Source organism: Drosophila hydei, unplaced genomic scaffold (genome assembly GCF_003285905.1).
Source record: "Drosophila hydei strain 15085-1641.00,03,60 unplaced genomic scaffold, DhydRS2 tig00000060-arrow-pilon, whole genome shotgun sequence".
In the NCBI taxonomy this organism is placed as follows: domain Eukaryota; kingdom Metazoa; phylum Arthropoda; class Insecta; order Diptera; family Drosophilidae; genus Drosophila; species Drosophila hydei.
The window spans coordinates 2,034,390-2,050,000 of NW_022045656.1; the positions used below are offsets into that span (position 1 = coordinate 2,034,390).

General features: G+C 40.1%; 2 protein-coding genes across 2 annotated transcripts in view; both read left to right on the plus strand.

Annotated features, from left to right (window-relative positions):
• Positions 1-15,611, plus strand: part of LOC111592178 — a 21,064-nt gene continuing 5,453 nt past the window's right edge. Inside the window, exons 1-7 of the mRNA XM_030226065.1 lie at positions 1-636; positions 11,599-12,083; positions 12,145-12,483; positions 13,044-13,366; positions 13,429-13,673; positions 13,761-14,171; positions 15,001-15,447. Coding sequence (XP_030081925.1) covers positions 11,658-12,083; positions 12,145-12,483; positions 13,044-13,366; positions 13,429-13,673; positions 13,761-14,171; positions 15,001-15,447 — 2,191 coding nt within the window. The 5' untranslated portion in view covers positions 1-636; positions 11,599-11,657. The remainder of the gene's footprint in view (positions 637-11,598; positions 12,084-12,144; positions 12,484-13,043; positions 13,367-13,428; positions 13,674-13,760; positions 14,172-15,000; positions 15,448-15,611) is intronic.
• The window catches only part of LOC115483800 (transcription factor mef2A), a 15,994-nt gene continuing 15,803 nt past the window's right edge, over positions 15,421-15,611 (plus strand). The window contains exon 1 of the mRNA XM_030226063.1: positions 15,421-15,447. The gene's annotated coding sequence lies outside the window, so the exon portion shown is untranslated. The remainder of the gene's footprint in view (positions 15,448-15,611) is intronic.

Here is a 15,611-nt window from a genome sequence, read left to right on the forward strand (position 1 = left end):
ACGTCTTATCGTCTGTGGTGCAGCTCTAGTTCTTTCAATGTGTTTTGTTAAAATTAGCAAAAAGTTTGCAGTTTGTGTGTATTTATTAATTTGTTCCTCGTAAAGTAGTGTTTGACTTCCAAATCTAAAAAATTGCAAGTGTGTGAAACTAAATGAAAGATGTCGTATGCAGAATATGCCACAGAAATGCCAATGGACAACAACTATACCACAGAGATGGAAAAACGCGTTCTTCCAATTGAGTAGTATAGTTGGTATAGCTGGATATGGATACTGATTAGAAGACGCCAATTGCAAATTGGAAATCACAAACACAAATATATTAGTATTTTAATGAAGATAACAATAAAACAGTAAACAGACTCGGAGATAGCCTAGCGCACACACACACATTCGCACGCATGGACACCCACACTGTGGCATGTCCAGAAGGCAAGCTGATCTATTGTAAATAAACCGCATACATACGTCTATTGTGAACTAGTGCTGTTCTCGGTCACGTACGCCGTTTGTTGTTGCATTTGTGTTCTGAGCCTCAAACTATTGCGAATTTGTTGAAGACATTTTTTATCGATAACAACTGACGAGCCGACCGGCATGTAAGAAAAAAGTGCTGCAACAACTTCTTAATTAAAGGTGAGTTTCTTGTTCTTAGCTTTAAATTCAAATTGCAATCGAGTCAAGTTTTTCACAAAATCGATTTTTCACCTTTGTGCCGTGCAACGAGACGTACTGTCGAGCCTAATTGACTGCTCTCTTTTCGGCCCACTCTTTCCATCTCCTTTTTCTTTGGGATTTCTATTTTATTTATTTTTTTAGCCGGTCAATGCGTCACTTGAGCTTCGGCTGTGAGAATTTCTCATTATTCTTTGGTAACTTAAAGAGAATTATTTATTGTTCGTATTAAGATTGCGTATTAGTTAGTTATATACTAATAACTATGTAAAGTCTGTCGGTCTCCGATAAAATTAACATTGTATTCAAATACTTTGTATAAAAACTATACCAGCAGATAGCAGCAAGAAATATGCATCGAAATTTGAAATTTATAATGCTCTACTTTTACTTTTACTTTTATAAATTTTATAAGTCTTTGATCCAAACTCATAAATATTTTTTTGTATTAAAATAATATTTTGAGGATTTCTGGTCTAAAATATTTGAAGAATAAAAAAAAATTTTATAATTTTTATTATTTTAAAATATATATTTTAAGGTCCTTTGTATATAGGATGCTATCCATTTCCACATGCCTATCAGAGAGAATAAGTTAGTTACCTCTTCTATGAAAAACTGTAGCACGTTATGAACATTTAATCTAGCCGAGGTTAACTTAGCTTACTTAGAATATATCTTATCTTGTATAGAATAAAAATACATTCTATAAATTTGTTTAAATATTAAATGAAATCTTCGAATCTTCAATATAGCCATAGCCTATTATAGCATGCGATTCAGACATCATTTGATAATTTATTGAAACCAACTCAGCTTGTAGTCACCTTGTCTGCCCATTTAGCTTTGCCACGCCCCGAAATTTAAGACGACAGCTGCTTAGCTATCGCGGTGTTAATGACTTCTTCTAATCAAACAAACGCGCCTTGGCTCGCAGCGTAAACAAAGCGTCAAACAAAAATTTGAAAAGCATAAAAAAAAGAGAAGTTATTGACATGCGTAGACAACCCTTAAACAGAAAGGCAGCACAACGACGCAGGATAATGCAGCCAAGGCCCAAGTCCAGGCTAGCCCAGACGACAACTGACCTGCGACAAAGACAGCGCCAGAGAAACATCTGCTCCTCGCTGCCAGAGTCAGAGTTCGAGTTCGAGTTCGGGTCCTCAAGATGTCTGTGTCTGCGGCCTACCTGCAGGCAGGACAGCACACAGAGAGCATAAAGGAACTGCGAACAGGACACCCAGGCAAAGTTCAATGTACGCCTGCGCAAACATTTCACAGGATGCACACGCGCAGCTGCGACAGGATTTGTAGCTCGGATGTGCGTGATTTTTGTTCGCTCTGCTTTCAGCTCTTTTCCCTCTTTGTATTTAATTCTTTTGCGGATTCTCTTGTTCGTTTTGCACTTCCCAAACGGAAATCTCAAATATTGTAACAGTTATCGTCCTCTTCTTCTTTCGATTTTGCCAGACAAGTTGTATGTAATCTCTGCTGAACGATCGGTGCGATTTGAATACCTTGTCCTGGCCACGCCCAACAACCTTTTTCTCTCTCTCCCTTTCTCGGTCTGTGTAAGCTACCGGTTTTTCCAAAAACAAGTTGCGAGTGCAATTTGAAACTTTTTTTCTTCCATATTTTTGTCTTTTTTGTTGGGGTCCTATTCCTTGCTCAATTGGGGCGATCGTGCCCCTGTTTACGTATTAAGTTACAGTTGCTCGAAAAGCTGCGTCTGGAACGTATCTGGTTTTTATATTTTTTTAACGTTGCTGTACCTTGCTATCTTTGATAGCCATATGCTGGCTGGCTGGCTCGCTGGTGGGTTTGAAAAGCGAGCTCCTTTTTACTGGGGGGCACATGCAGGTGATGCGGCTCGTCCAGCTGCTAATGTTGCCTAACCAGCATATAATATTTTTATCGGAAACGTTACGGTTCAAACCCATTTATACTTTCCGACAACCCAAACACAAATACATATACACAGCCAAACAGCTGCGATTATAAGAAAAGGAATATTAAATAATGTGGCTTATATGGAATATGTTTATTAACACAGCCTTTAATTTAAATATCGTTGTAGTTATTTTTTAGATAAAACAAAATATATTTATATATTTGCTAAGTAGGCTTTAAACTCAGCCCTCAAATACGTTCACTAAAATGTTGGCACTTTTGATAAAAAATAATATTTAAATAAATTTTGAATATAGTTTAAATTATATTATAAAACTAAAATGCTTTATGGAAGCTCCAAATATGGTTTGAGAGTTATATAAATATTTCACTTTCTATTCACTATATATGAAAGTTTCTGTTATTTTTTTATCTAACCATTCATCTGTTCGACACCTGTTCAGGAGAAGTTTGACGCAGCTTGAATAAAATTTTATTAACGATTTATTGTAATTACAGCTTTAAAATAAAATATACTAGAAATATATGTCAATTATCAATCAGAGTTTAGTTCTTTTGCAGTTGTATTTAGTTAAAACAGGAATTTATATTATAGATGGATTTATCAGTAACTCAAACTTACTTAACTTATGTCAAGTTTCAAATCCCCGCGACAGTATGAATTATAGTTATTAATCAATTGGGGCTAGATTGTGACAGCGCTCGCAAATTGCTCTACTTCTACAATAGACACACACACACAGACGCACACACACACTAGTACTGCATGGCACAGTAATGTATTCTTAGCAGCAACCGCAGCCAATCAATCGAGCGACGTCCATCAGCTGCCAAGTTGAAATATCAACTGTAGCTGGAACTGCTGCAGATGCTGCATTGTTCGTTGTAAATTGCAGTCCTTTGCTTTGGGTCATGGCGCATGCCAAAGTGCTTGTAGCAGTAGGAGCAGCAGCAGCAGTTGCAGCTATCGTATCTAGTTTTAGGGGAACTCCCAGTTGAAAACAGATGCTGCCTATAGCCACAATCAATGCAGCAGCGGGCAGCTGCCATAGGCAGGCAGTCGGTCGGGCAGTCAGTTAGAAGCAAAGGCAGAGGCAGAGGTAGTTCTTTGCAGCCGGCATTCAAAGCATTTATTATCCTTCGTACCTTTGCATGGCGACAGATGGCAACGCAGTCATTCAGTCCGTCAGGCTTGGTTCGGGTCAAGCAGCTGCTGCTTTTGCTGCTGCTGCCGCTGAGCTATGGACTAAGCACTAGAAGTGCAGGTGTTGCCCTGCCTGAGTTGGCCATACAGATTCGAGCCTTTGCTGAGCTCGTCAGCTGGTTAGAGTGTTGGCCCGGTTGGCTCTGGTCGTGACCGACCCTACACGCATACCACAGTGTTTAATGGGGGATGTTGCCAAAAATCAGCTGTTTTTGCGCAATGTTTATAAACAAAATGTAACCCTTAGACAAGTCTGGGCCAACACACATATATGTATATATATAGATATATTTTTGGAACCACCACTGAACTGAACTGAGCTGAGCTGAGCTCTGCTGTGCTGTGCTGTGCAGTGCTGTGAGTAGAGTTAAAGGCAGAGCAACCACCGGCAATGCGACCATGTCCACGACCTACTTTGGCGCACTGGCTCTGGGCCACATGGCGCATGGGGTGGTTCCGCTCACAACAACAACACAGACAGTAGACAGCGTAAGGAGACCACGACCTTTGTAGGTGCAAGGACGTTCGACACCGGGTACAAGACCCCCCCAGTCAACCAGTCAGGGAGTAAGCCGGCAGCAACCACCAAGTCAAATATAAGGCACCGACCGACCGACCACCACGGAAAAGCCATGTGCTCTGCTTTGCTCCGCTCTTGGTCATGTGCTTAACCGAACCACCACCGCCGACACCAGCACAACCACTACTAAGAGCAGCGTATTACCCACCTTGCAGTTCATTGGCATGTGCCGGCATGTCATCAGCCTCATCCACACAACGTCTTCGTCACTTTTAGGAGTTTTCCCAAAAAAAAAAAAGAAAACAACAGAAACCAAAACAAAGTGCGACTTGGTGGTAGTTAGAGTCGCGCTCCCATTCATAAAGCATAACATAAACATACCCCCGCTCTCTCTTTCTCTATATATATATATATATATATAGATATATATATATATATTGTATTGTTTGTTTTGACTGTCTCTGGGTGGTGCTCTATTCTAGGTGGTGTTTGTTGGCATAGATTTCCCGACCTAATCGCAGGTGTACCCTCATATATATAGTATAGACAACCCCCTAAAACTTGTGGCTAGCTCAACAGGTCCATCCTGGTTAGTGGTTGTTGTTGGTGTGTGTATATGAGTGTGTGTGGCCCGATTGAGGGTAATTAGTATTTTTTGGGGTTATAAAATTGGCATTGACCCAACCTGAATATATGTATATATATAGATAAATGGGGTGTGTAAAAGGATTGAAGGTCAGACAGGTTCATCTTAAATTGGTTGCGGGTGGGCAGAGCATGACCTCTGTTAAAAGTTTTGGAATTTAAAGATTTAAATACTTAAAAATATTTTAAACCAGACTTTTATTAATATACTTTCCGAGTTTATTTGTTTTTGCTAAGAAAAATGAAAGTAAATTGAATTTATGAAATATTTATATATATTATAAAAAAGAATTAAACTATTTTAAACATGCTTTAAAGAAATTTAGAAATATGTATACATATCTATAGCATACTTTTTGTAACTTTTCTAGAAAGCCTAAGAAATATAGCCGAACAACATGGTATAAACATAAAATCATAATGAAATAATTAATATATAAATATATATATTGGAATATTAAAACGAGTCTCATACTTATATAAAAATTACCCAAATAAGTAAAAATCAGATATTTGCAGAATACTTTTCTTATGCTTTAAAATTGAATATTTTCAAGATAGTTAAGTTTGAGCATGTGATTTTCTGACATCTAAATTAAAGTCATTTAAAGCCTTAGCAACAGAAGTAATTTCAATTAACTGCATTCCTTGTCATTTTTATAACTTGTTAATATCTTTTAATATTAAAACTTAAATAACTGATAATTCAACATGAATTACAAATAATTTCGTCATATAAGCGAATTGCGAAAATTTCAAATATTACACTTTTTCCATGTAACACAAATGGATACATAATTATCCGTTTTATTTAAACGTTTTGTAATAATCTTAAAGTTAAAGATGAAATTGATACCGCCTTTCTCAAAAAGGTGTAATTGGAGCATTTCCAAGAAAGAAAAAGTAAAAACATACAAAAAAATGACTACGTTGTCTCAAATCCTCCTGTTTTCCGGTCGACCAGCCACTTGAACACGCGCGCCGTTAACTTGATAATATTATATTTTTTGCCTTATATTTTGCTTTTGCTCTAGAACAGATTTGCATTACGCTTTCAAAATGGCGACGCCGCTGACCAACAAAATCAATGCAAGAAGGCGGCGACGCCGACGTCGTGCGTAGACAACAAGAACAAGCGCAGCAACAACAGCAAAAAAAAACCAACAACAAAAGCAAGCATTAGAAACAGCAACAGCAAAACGCTGGCAGCGACGCTGACACTAAACAATTTTGCAGCAGCGCAAATCAAACGGCACAAACAATGGCGGACAAGGCGAAACGGAACGTCAAGCGCAAAAGAGAATTAATTAGATTGCGGCGGCAGCTGGGCGCAAAGGCGGCAGCTGAGAGAGTGAGCCATTAAATATTAAGAGAGAGCATGTTCTATGTGTACGTGTGTGTGTGAGAGAGCAATTGCAATCGCGAGTGCGCAAGAACGAAACAGCGTAGCAAGCATTGAAAGCTTCAATTTATATGCGTACAACAACAGCAATGGCGGCCAGCGATCTAAGTACAACAATAACTAAATACGAACAGCACCAGAAAATGTAAACTGTAAAAAACGAGTGTCTCCTCCCGATCCCCTTCTCTAAATCCCAAAGATATGTACCAAATGTAATGAACAGTCGGCAAATGCAAAGCAAAACAAAGCATTGAAACGAGCCAAAAAATGCTACAAATAAAAAAAACAACACAGTTGTGCAATTGAGATAACAAAAGGGAAACTTGAAAAAAGGGGACGCGCGCTTTGCTTTTTGTATGACGCGTGTGCTATAAGCCTCACAAAAGGATATAAAACGGGCACAGCGCAGCGCTAGAATAATAAATAAGGCTTGTTGTTGTTGCTTTTGTTGCTGTTGTTCCTGGCGCAGCAGCTGAGGCCGTTGGCGAATTGAAATTTTATGAGAAAATGAAATTGTATTAGAAAATATGCTGCGTGAATCACGAGGCACGCATACACAGGCACATACTTACACAACACAGACACATACAAGCACACGCTTTAGTGAATAGGGGACGCGCATTATTGTGTTCTCTACGCGCTTTCGCTTCAGCCGACGTCAACAGCGACCGCAGGACGACGTCATCGCCAGCCAGTTAGCTGTTGTTGTTGCCTTAGCTGCTGCTGTTTGGTTCCTGTTTTCGCTTTTTACCGTTCAGTCAATGACCACATTGTGTACACAACGTGTGTGTGCATATGAGTATATGTATGTGTGTCTGCTCTTGTCCTGCCGGAAGTTGACGCCGCCGTTTGGTCATTCTCGTCGCTTTTGCTCAAGCTCGTTGCGACGCTCTGCCGCTCTCGGTCTTGCTCATTCTCATTCTTCCTCTCTCTCTCTCTGTCTCTTTCTCTTACTCGATGCTACGCTTGAGCTGCGTTTGTGAAAAACAAGTTTGTGAGTTTAGTTGCGCGCAGGATCCGGCTCCCCATAGGAAATGCACTTCAGCTCCTTTGCCTTAAAATATGCTGTTCAGTTCTTGCGCGTACGGCCTTTCGCGTCACGCTTTGATCCTGTCGCTGACGTTGCTGCTGTTCATTCCTCTTTCTCTTCCTCTTCCTTACTTCCTCCTAGCCATCACCCATGGCACATAGTATAGGCGTTGCCCAGCTAATGACATGTTGTAAATTATATTCCTTGTGCAACGTTTCGTTTCTCTTTCTTCTTGTAATTAGTTTGGTTTCGCTGTGCGCTGCGGCTGCTTACATTTTGTAAAGGCTTTTTCCTTATTTATTTTATTCCTCTTTTGTAGGTAGAAAATAATGTAAGGCTACCAGGATATCTTGTAAGGGGAATTGGCCAGACTGTGTAAAAGCACTAAGTGATCTTTTCAATTACCTACAGTTGCGAGATCATAATATCGAGTCAACTTTGTGGCTTGCTTAAATTTAATACAAATGAGGTGTCATTAAATATGCCTTTTGAAAATTGCTCAAAGATCTCTAAAGTTCTTTGTTTTTGAGAGACTTTTATATATGTATAATATCATATCTTACGATTACTACATAGCATTTTGCTTCATATAGTCAAGACTGATACGTTTCACGGTTTTCAAGAAGGAATTCTGAGAAAAGTTTTTTATATTATATTAGAAAAGTGACATAAATAATCGAATCATTCCAATTTAAATTTAAAATTGTAATAGATGGGATCAGATGTTATAGAGCCACTCATGATCTACGTTTTGACATGTAACATGTAAATGATTTTCGGCTTTCCCGGAAATTGAAAATTTCGTGCTGCGCGGAAACCATTCAAGTACCAGCTGAAAAGTATGTAGATTACCATAGATAGAACGGAACGGGATATCAGATCCTGTACCCAGATTATTGTAAGGAGTTCTGTAAATCGCGGACTAACACAAAGCGTAATTATGTATAAGCTAGGCGCAGTTTAACTGATACACAGTTTATCCTGCACTCTTTTTGTGACTTAGCTGTCGCTACGAGGGAAAAAGAGACACATGCAGAGAGAGAGAGAGAGGAGAATACGAAGCATAGTAAATTCGGTTGTTTTGTGAAGCATTCGCTGCAGCTCGTTTTTGCCAATAATTCACAAAACATTTGCTGCGCAAAAATCTATTGTTTGCTACGAACCAACTGCCGTTTTTCCTCTGCATTTTCCACACACAAACATACACACACCTATTTGTATATCAAGCATTATCCTGTCAAACTTGTTTTTGCTCTCGTTATTGTGAACGTTCGCTCTCGGTTTTCCTTGCACATTACGCTTTAGTACCGTCATTCGCATTAAAAGGACAACGCTCTATGTCTGTGTCTGGCTGTTTGCCTGTGTGTGTGTGTGTGTGTGTGTGTGTACTGCCGCAGTCAGCGTCGCAGTCGCTATCGCTTGGCTGCGCTGCTTCGTCCTCGCCAGGCACGTCTTAGTTTCAGTTTACGCTCGCAGCTCCGACAGCTCAGAACATGTTGCTGATCCGCGCCCGTTGCCGTGTGTGTGTTTAAAGCAGCAGTTCATAATATACACATAATATAAATACATGTACATATACATATACAAACATACATATTTCTAACAACGGCAAAATCTTAATATTATATTGAGAGCTCAGCCTCAGCCGGCAGTTTAAAAAAAAATAAAAAATACGAAAAAAAATTAGAGGTGCAGACACTCGGCAAATGTTGCAGGCCAACATTTTTTTATACAGTAACAAGTTACAGTTATAAGCTCGCAAATAATTCCGTGTCAAACAAACAACAACAAATTGTGCAATTGTGCAAAATAAAGCGAGCGCCAGCCGAAAGAAAAAAGCAGAGAGCGAGTGTGTGTGAGAGCGAGCATAATTTGCAAGAGAGAGCGCCTGAGCGTAAGCAACAAAAAGCAAGTAGAAAAAAGTGTAGCACACAAAAAGAGTGACAAAACAGAAGCAGAAGACAAGAAAAAGTTCTTTCTGTTCCACCAAAAAGCCAAAAATACTACAAAAGCAAAATGTGCAATAAACTACAAAAACAAAGCTAATTCAACAAATAAATAACAGTAGTGGGATTACACGATCCAGAGATCAAGAATAAGAATACGATCGGGAGGCTGCATTTAAATTAAAAATTACCGAAGCGCATACCCAAGTGAGTTTTAAATTTTTCAAACATTTTTCCCATACATATCCACTATGCATATTACTTATATACCTAAATGGCACACACGCACACACACCTATATAGACATACACACTTGTGTACATATATATGTACATGGATGGCATGGCAGTTGCTCTCTCTTTCTGTCTTTGCGTATGCGACTCGCTACTTTGCTACTCGCTCATTCGCGTGGACAGCATGTGCTCTCGCTTGCGCACACAGCGCGCACTCGTCGCTAAGGTTCTCTTTATTGTCCTCGTTGTCGTCCTCGTCGTCGTCTCATCGGGTGGTGGTACAGTTTTCTGCGTAGACCCAAAATTGCGTAAATTTTCATCCATGTAGTTTGCTTGCATGTCTCGCACGGCGTTGTACTCATCGTCTCTGTCGTTGTCGTCCTTGTTCCCGTTCGTTCTTTAAATTTGTTTATTCATCAATTTGTTTTTGGCTGCCAGTAAACATTATACATTTCGCAAAGAGGTTTGTACTTTGGTTTTTCTTATTGGGCGTGTTTCTCAAACGGTGTATCCTTTTTTATGCTGTTCGGCTGTTCGTTATTTTGTTCTGCGCCATTTTAATTGGGGTCCTTTATATTTTTCGTAGGTATGCAGCTGCAGGGGGATTAGTTGTAATTTACTTATTATGAAAAATTGGATTTCGACTCGCTTATCTAACATATTCAAACGGTTTCAGGACTTTTCCATCTGCAGTGTATAACAGTACTTGTGTTTGTAAATATATAGCTTAAGCTTTTCTTTGTACAATTCATAGATACATATAATATGTTCGTGTATGTATTGCATTAACCCAGAAAACGCAACTCGGCTGAATTAAAACCTACGAGGAGGACCTTAAAAGGATTAAGATGTAATAATTATGAGTATTGCAAATGCATTAAAAGAAGAAAGTTGAAACAGCAAAAGGATATTGTGATGATTAAATATAGTTATTTTAAGTATATAGAAAATAATAGACTTATTGGAAATGTTTCTTTAGACAAACCCTTTGGGTATTTTAGCATTTTGGAACAAATAGAAATAGAATAGTGTGAACTAGAACCGCCTGGAGTAGTGACCAATGCGTGCAGCAAAAACTCAATTGCTAGATAGATAGATTAATAGATTAATTACTTAGATAGCGAAAAATTAAGAAACAAATATGGATCAGAGTATTAATAAGTAAATTGTTAAAAAGATCAATGTTAATTTTATTTAAATATATAATATAACAGAATACTAGAAAATATTTCATTAGTCTTAGGCTAACTAATATATAATATTTATTTAAGAAAATAAATATAATTAATAATTCAATGAGTTTCGTGCTAGAACGACAATTTGAGACTTTTAACTAAAATGGTTAATAAGTAATGATCTTTATATATATTTATAAATGATCGCTGGTAAATGACGATGATAAATTTTAATTGAAAGGCAGATAATATGAATTGTTTTCCAACTATTTACTTATATTTTAAATAAAAACAACTCTTCGGAATTTATAAATTTTTATGATTTTTCAGGCTAAAAATTTGTACATACTTTATTTTAATATAATTACAATCCTAAACTTTCAGCGTTAAATGAAAAATAATTTTAATACAATTTTGTGGCACATATTTTGAACAATTTAAAAAAAAAAACAATATCTTTCGATTGTTATTTCTTTCTTGTAATATAATCGACATACAAGATCAATGCACCTTTTGAAGGCAGACTATTAAGACCGGCTGACTGGCTGCATATCCTGCCAGACTCTGAAGCCTGTTCGGCGCGCCTGCCTGCTGCTGCTGCTGTTCTTATTTCTGTTGTTGTTGTTGCCGGCTGTCCCATTGAAAAAGGGCGCTCGTAAATGAAGTTGCAGCTGTTCCTGTTTGCTTAGCAACAACAACAACAACAACGACAACAACAGCAAAGGCAGGAGCAGGAGGCAGGGCACGCACGCATTCATGTCAAGTCTTTGGCATCTGCGCTGGATTAATGCAGACAGCCGAGGCAGCGAATGTCTCGTTCTCTCTCTATACATATCCATCTCTTTTTTCTCTAACAGTTACAGATCGCGTTGATTAACGTAGACACAAAATTAAAAACAGAAAAAGAAACACAAAAATGACCGATATACCGCGTATTATGGTATTCCGTCCCACCTGGGAGGAGTTCAAGGACTTTCCCAAATACATAGCCTATATGGAGTCACAGGGCGCCCACAAAGCCGGCCTGGCCAAGGTGGTGCCGCCCGCCGAGTGGGTGCCACGTCGCAGTGGCTATGCGGATTTGGATGCCTTAAATGTAACAATTCCCGCACCCATTTGCCAGGTGGTTACTGGAAAACAGGGATATTATCAACAGATCAATATACAAAAGAAACCGCTGACGGTTAAACAATTTAGCGAATTGGCCAGCACCGAACGCTATGCCACGCCGAAGCACTTTGATTTCGAAGATCTGGAGCGCAAATATTGGAAGAATATAACCTATGTGGCTCCCATTTATGGCGCCGACGTTAGCGGCAGCATTACAGACTCTGATCAGGATGTAAGTGTTAAGCGGACCTAACTGAGTGTCCTTTTTCTTATGCCTCCACAATTTCTCACAGAGCTGGAACATAAATCGTTTGGGCAGCATATTGGACTTTGTCAACAAGGACTATAATATACAAATTGATGGCGTTAATACTGCCTACCTGTACTTTGGCATGTGGAAAACGACATTCGCCTGGCACACCGAGGACATGGACTTGTATTCGATCAACTATTTGCACTTTGGTGCGCCCAAAACGTGGTACGTGGTGCCGCCCGAGTATGGAAGGCGTCTGGAGAAGATCGCCAATCAGTATTTCCCGGCCAGCTATAAGAACTGTAATGCGTATTTGCGACATAAAATGACGCTTATTTCGCCACAGATACTTAAGCAACACAATGTGCCAGTCAGCAAGGTAAAACTAATATGGAAAACTAGTGCTGAAAACACTTGGGAGACAGTCTTCGAACTGGGCCTATGGGGGATTCTTTTCATATGTTGTTTTCCTTACTGCCCCGAACTAGCTTCCCTTTGCTAGGCAATTGCAATCGAGCATCTCTTTTTTTTAGCAGCTTTGAGTAGTAGCTTGAGCTTGAATCAAGTTAAACTGAGTATCCTGGAGATCTATTGATTAATGAACCAAACAGTTATGTAATTTAACTCATAGTCCACACACAATTTAGGGTCAAAATAATTGAAGCTGTTGCTTACAGATTCGCAGTTCCCTAAAATGGGGGCCTAATGTCCGCAGGCTTCATAATGAAGTAATTACTAATAAGAAGCTAGTTTCAGGCCAAACGAATCTCAATGTTCATATAATGCAAGAAGCTTTAAGTAGCTCCTCAAATGCTTTGATTACCTAAGCTGGAGAATCGTTTATTAAGTTGAGAAATATGACCCAGTTCGAATCCCAGACAGGCCTCATTCTAAGGTCCTGCGCTCAAATACTCAATACTTTACCCATGTTCCATACAGATTACCCAGGAATCGGGTGAGATTATGATTACGTTTCCTTTCGGCTACCATGCTGGCTTCAATCATGGCTTCAACTGCGCCGAGTCCACAAACTTTGCCATGGAACGCTGGATTGAGTACGGAAAGCGTGCAACGCAATGTACCTGCAGCAATGACATGGTCAAAATCTCAATGGACACATTTGTGAAACGTTTCCAGAGCGAACGTTACGATGCGTGGTTGGAGGGACGCGACCTTGGCCGTCATCCCGAGGATCCGCCCAATGTGGTGCCAACTGCGGCACCACTGCCACCGCATCTCGATGTCCTCCTGTGTGATAAGAAGTGGGTTGCAATCGCGCGCCCGAATCTAGACTAAAATACTAACAATTCCCCATTAATCACAGAATGAAGAAGCAATGCAATCCCACCAAGGCGAAGAGTTTCAAGGAGCGTAATCCTGATTTGGACTTGGATGAAATCCAACAGAATCCTAATGTGCCCGATGATGTAAAGGCCATGTTAAAAGAAAGCGTGCTAACGCTAAACGAAGAAGAAACTGAATACACGCCCGAGGATACAATGAGCCTTCAGAGTCCTGCCGACTTCAAGACCAAGCAGGAACTGCTCGAGTACATGGACGATGGCACTGGTAAGCCGCGCGGACTGCCAAACCTTCCAACAGCCAAACAGTAAATACTTTTCTTGTTTTGATTTCTTTATCTCCTCATTTTTGCAGAGGACGACGATGAGGAGGAGGACTTTAAGCGGCGCAAGCAAAAGCGTAAATATGATGCAGACTACGATGATGACTGGCTGGCGAGCAAGCGTCGCAATAGCTCACGCAACAGCAGTCGCGGTCGTAGTCCGCGCGCCAACAAAGACGATCGCTCCATCTCGCCGGCATCTTCCACATCCACGTCCTCCACATCGAGAGGGGCACGCGGCGGTGGTGCGCGTGCTAAAGCGAATTCCACGCCGCGCAAAACGCCCACAAAGCGGAAAAAGGAGGTGACAGCTAGCAGCAGCAGCAGCAGCGGCGGCAATGTGACTGCAGCAGCAGCAGCAGCAGCATCCCCATCAGACAGCACAGCAGCAACAGTTGCAGCAGTCACTGAGAGAAGCAGCAGCAGCAGCAGCGTTGGCGCAGGTGAGCGCAACAGCAGCGACAATTTGATCAGCAACAGCAACTGCAGCAGCAGCAACAGTAGCAACATCAGCAGCAGCAACAGCCACTGCAACGCCACAGTCACAACAACAACAAGCATAGTCACATAAGAATCACAGTCACCATCATCGTCGACAACATCCAGCTAATCCAGCCAACCATCATCCCAACAAAAACAAAATAACTATTGACTAACATTTTAATCCGACCGATCCCCCCTCATTCATAGCCGCTTTTGTCAGCATTTATTTTTTTATTCATCACCATCATCGTCGTCGTTTTAGTTGTCTCCTATTTGTCTTTTTCTTTTACTGTATTTGTACATTTGATTTGAATTAGAAATTTTTGCTAAAACTAAGTCGTCAAAGTTGTGTCCTAATTTGTAAGCGCCTGAGAAATATATGAGAGCACTCTAAACATATATATATAAATATAAATATATATATATAAAAGAAACTTTATGCTAAAAACTAACCAAAAACCAAAACTGTTTTACTAAAAAGGACACTATGCATGGGCTGCAAACGCAGCTCGACTTCTGGTTGGGCTTCGGTTTCAGTTTCAGTTTCAGTTTCGATTTGTTTCCGCTGCAGCTTCGTTCGCTTTTGCTACATATGTATATATGTGTGTGCGTATATGTATATACCAAGTGTGTGCGTGTGTGTGTGTGTATGTCGCTTCACAATCCCAAACGCTTAACTGCCGACATATAATAACCACATCCAACCAACATCAGCCAACATCACAAAAGAAAACAAACATAAAACTCCAAAATGCACATTAAATTCAAATTTCAAACGCATTTTTACAGATGCCAAACGCAGGCTCAACGAACAAACACAGCAACAGCCACAGCAGCAGCAACAACAACAGCAGCAACAGTTGCAATTCATGCAACAGTCGCGTAAATTCGAAGGCAAAATACCAAAACTAAGTCAGCAGCAGCAGCAGCAGCAGCCGCAGCAGCAACAACCGACAGCAGTAACAACATCTAGTCAGCAACAGCAACAGAAAATTGTTAGCATCAACATGTTGCCCGCAGCGAACACACTGAATGGCATTCCACAGCAGCAACACCAGCAGCAGCAGCAGCAATATACCAGCACAGATGGCAATGTCTATCAGCTGCAAAATGAAATTCTCTGTGATGCAAATGGACAGGCGACAACAGCAGCCACGGCCACATATCAGACAGCAGCCGCTGCCGTAGCCAGCAGCAATAGCAGTCCGCAGCAACATGTTGCTACCAGCGTTGCCGGTAAGTTACAATTTTTCTGATTCTGGCAATACTCGTACTCTCGAAAAAAGAAAAACCTTATCAATTGCGTTTGTCGTTTAATGTAGTTTGTTTTGTTTTGCTTACATTTTGTGTGCTCGTCTCTTTGGTTGTTGTCTTTTATTTATTAACCTCATTTACTAACT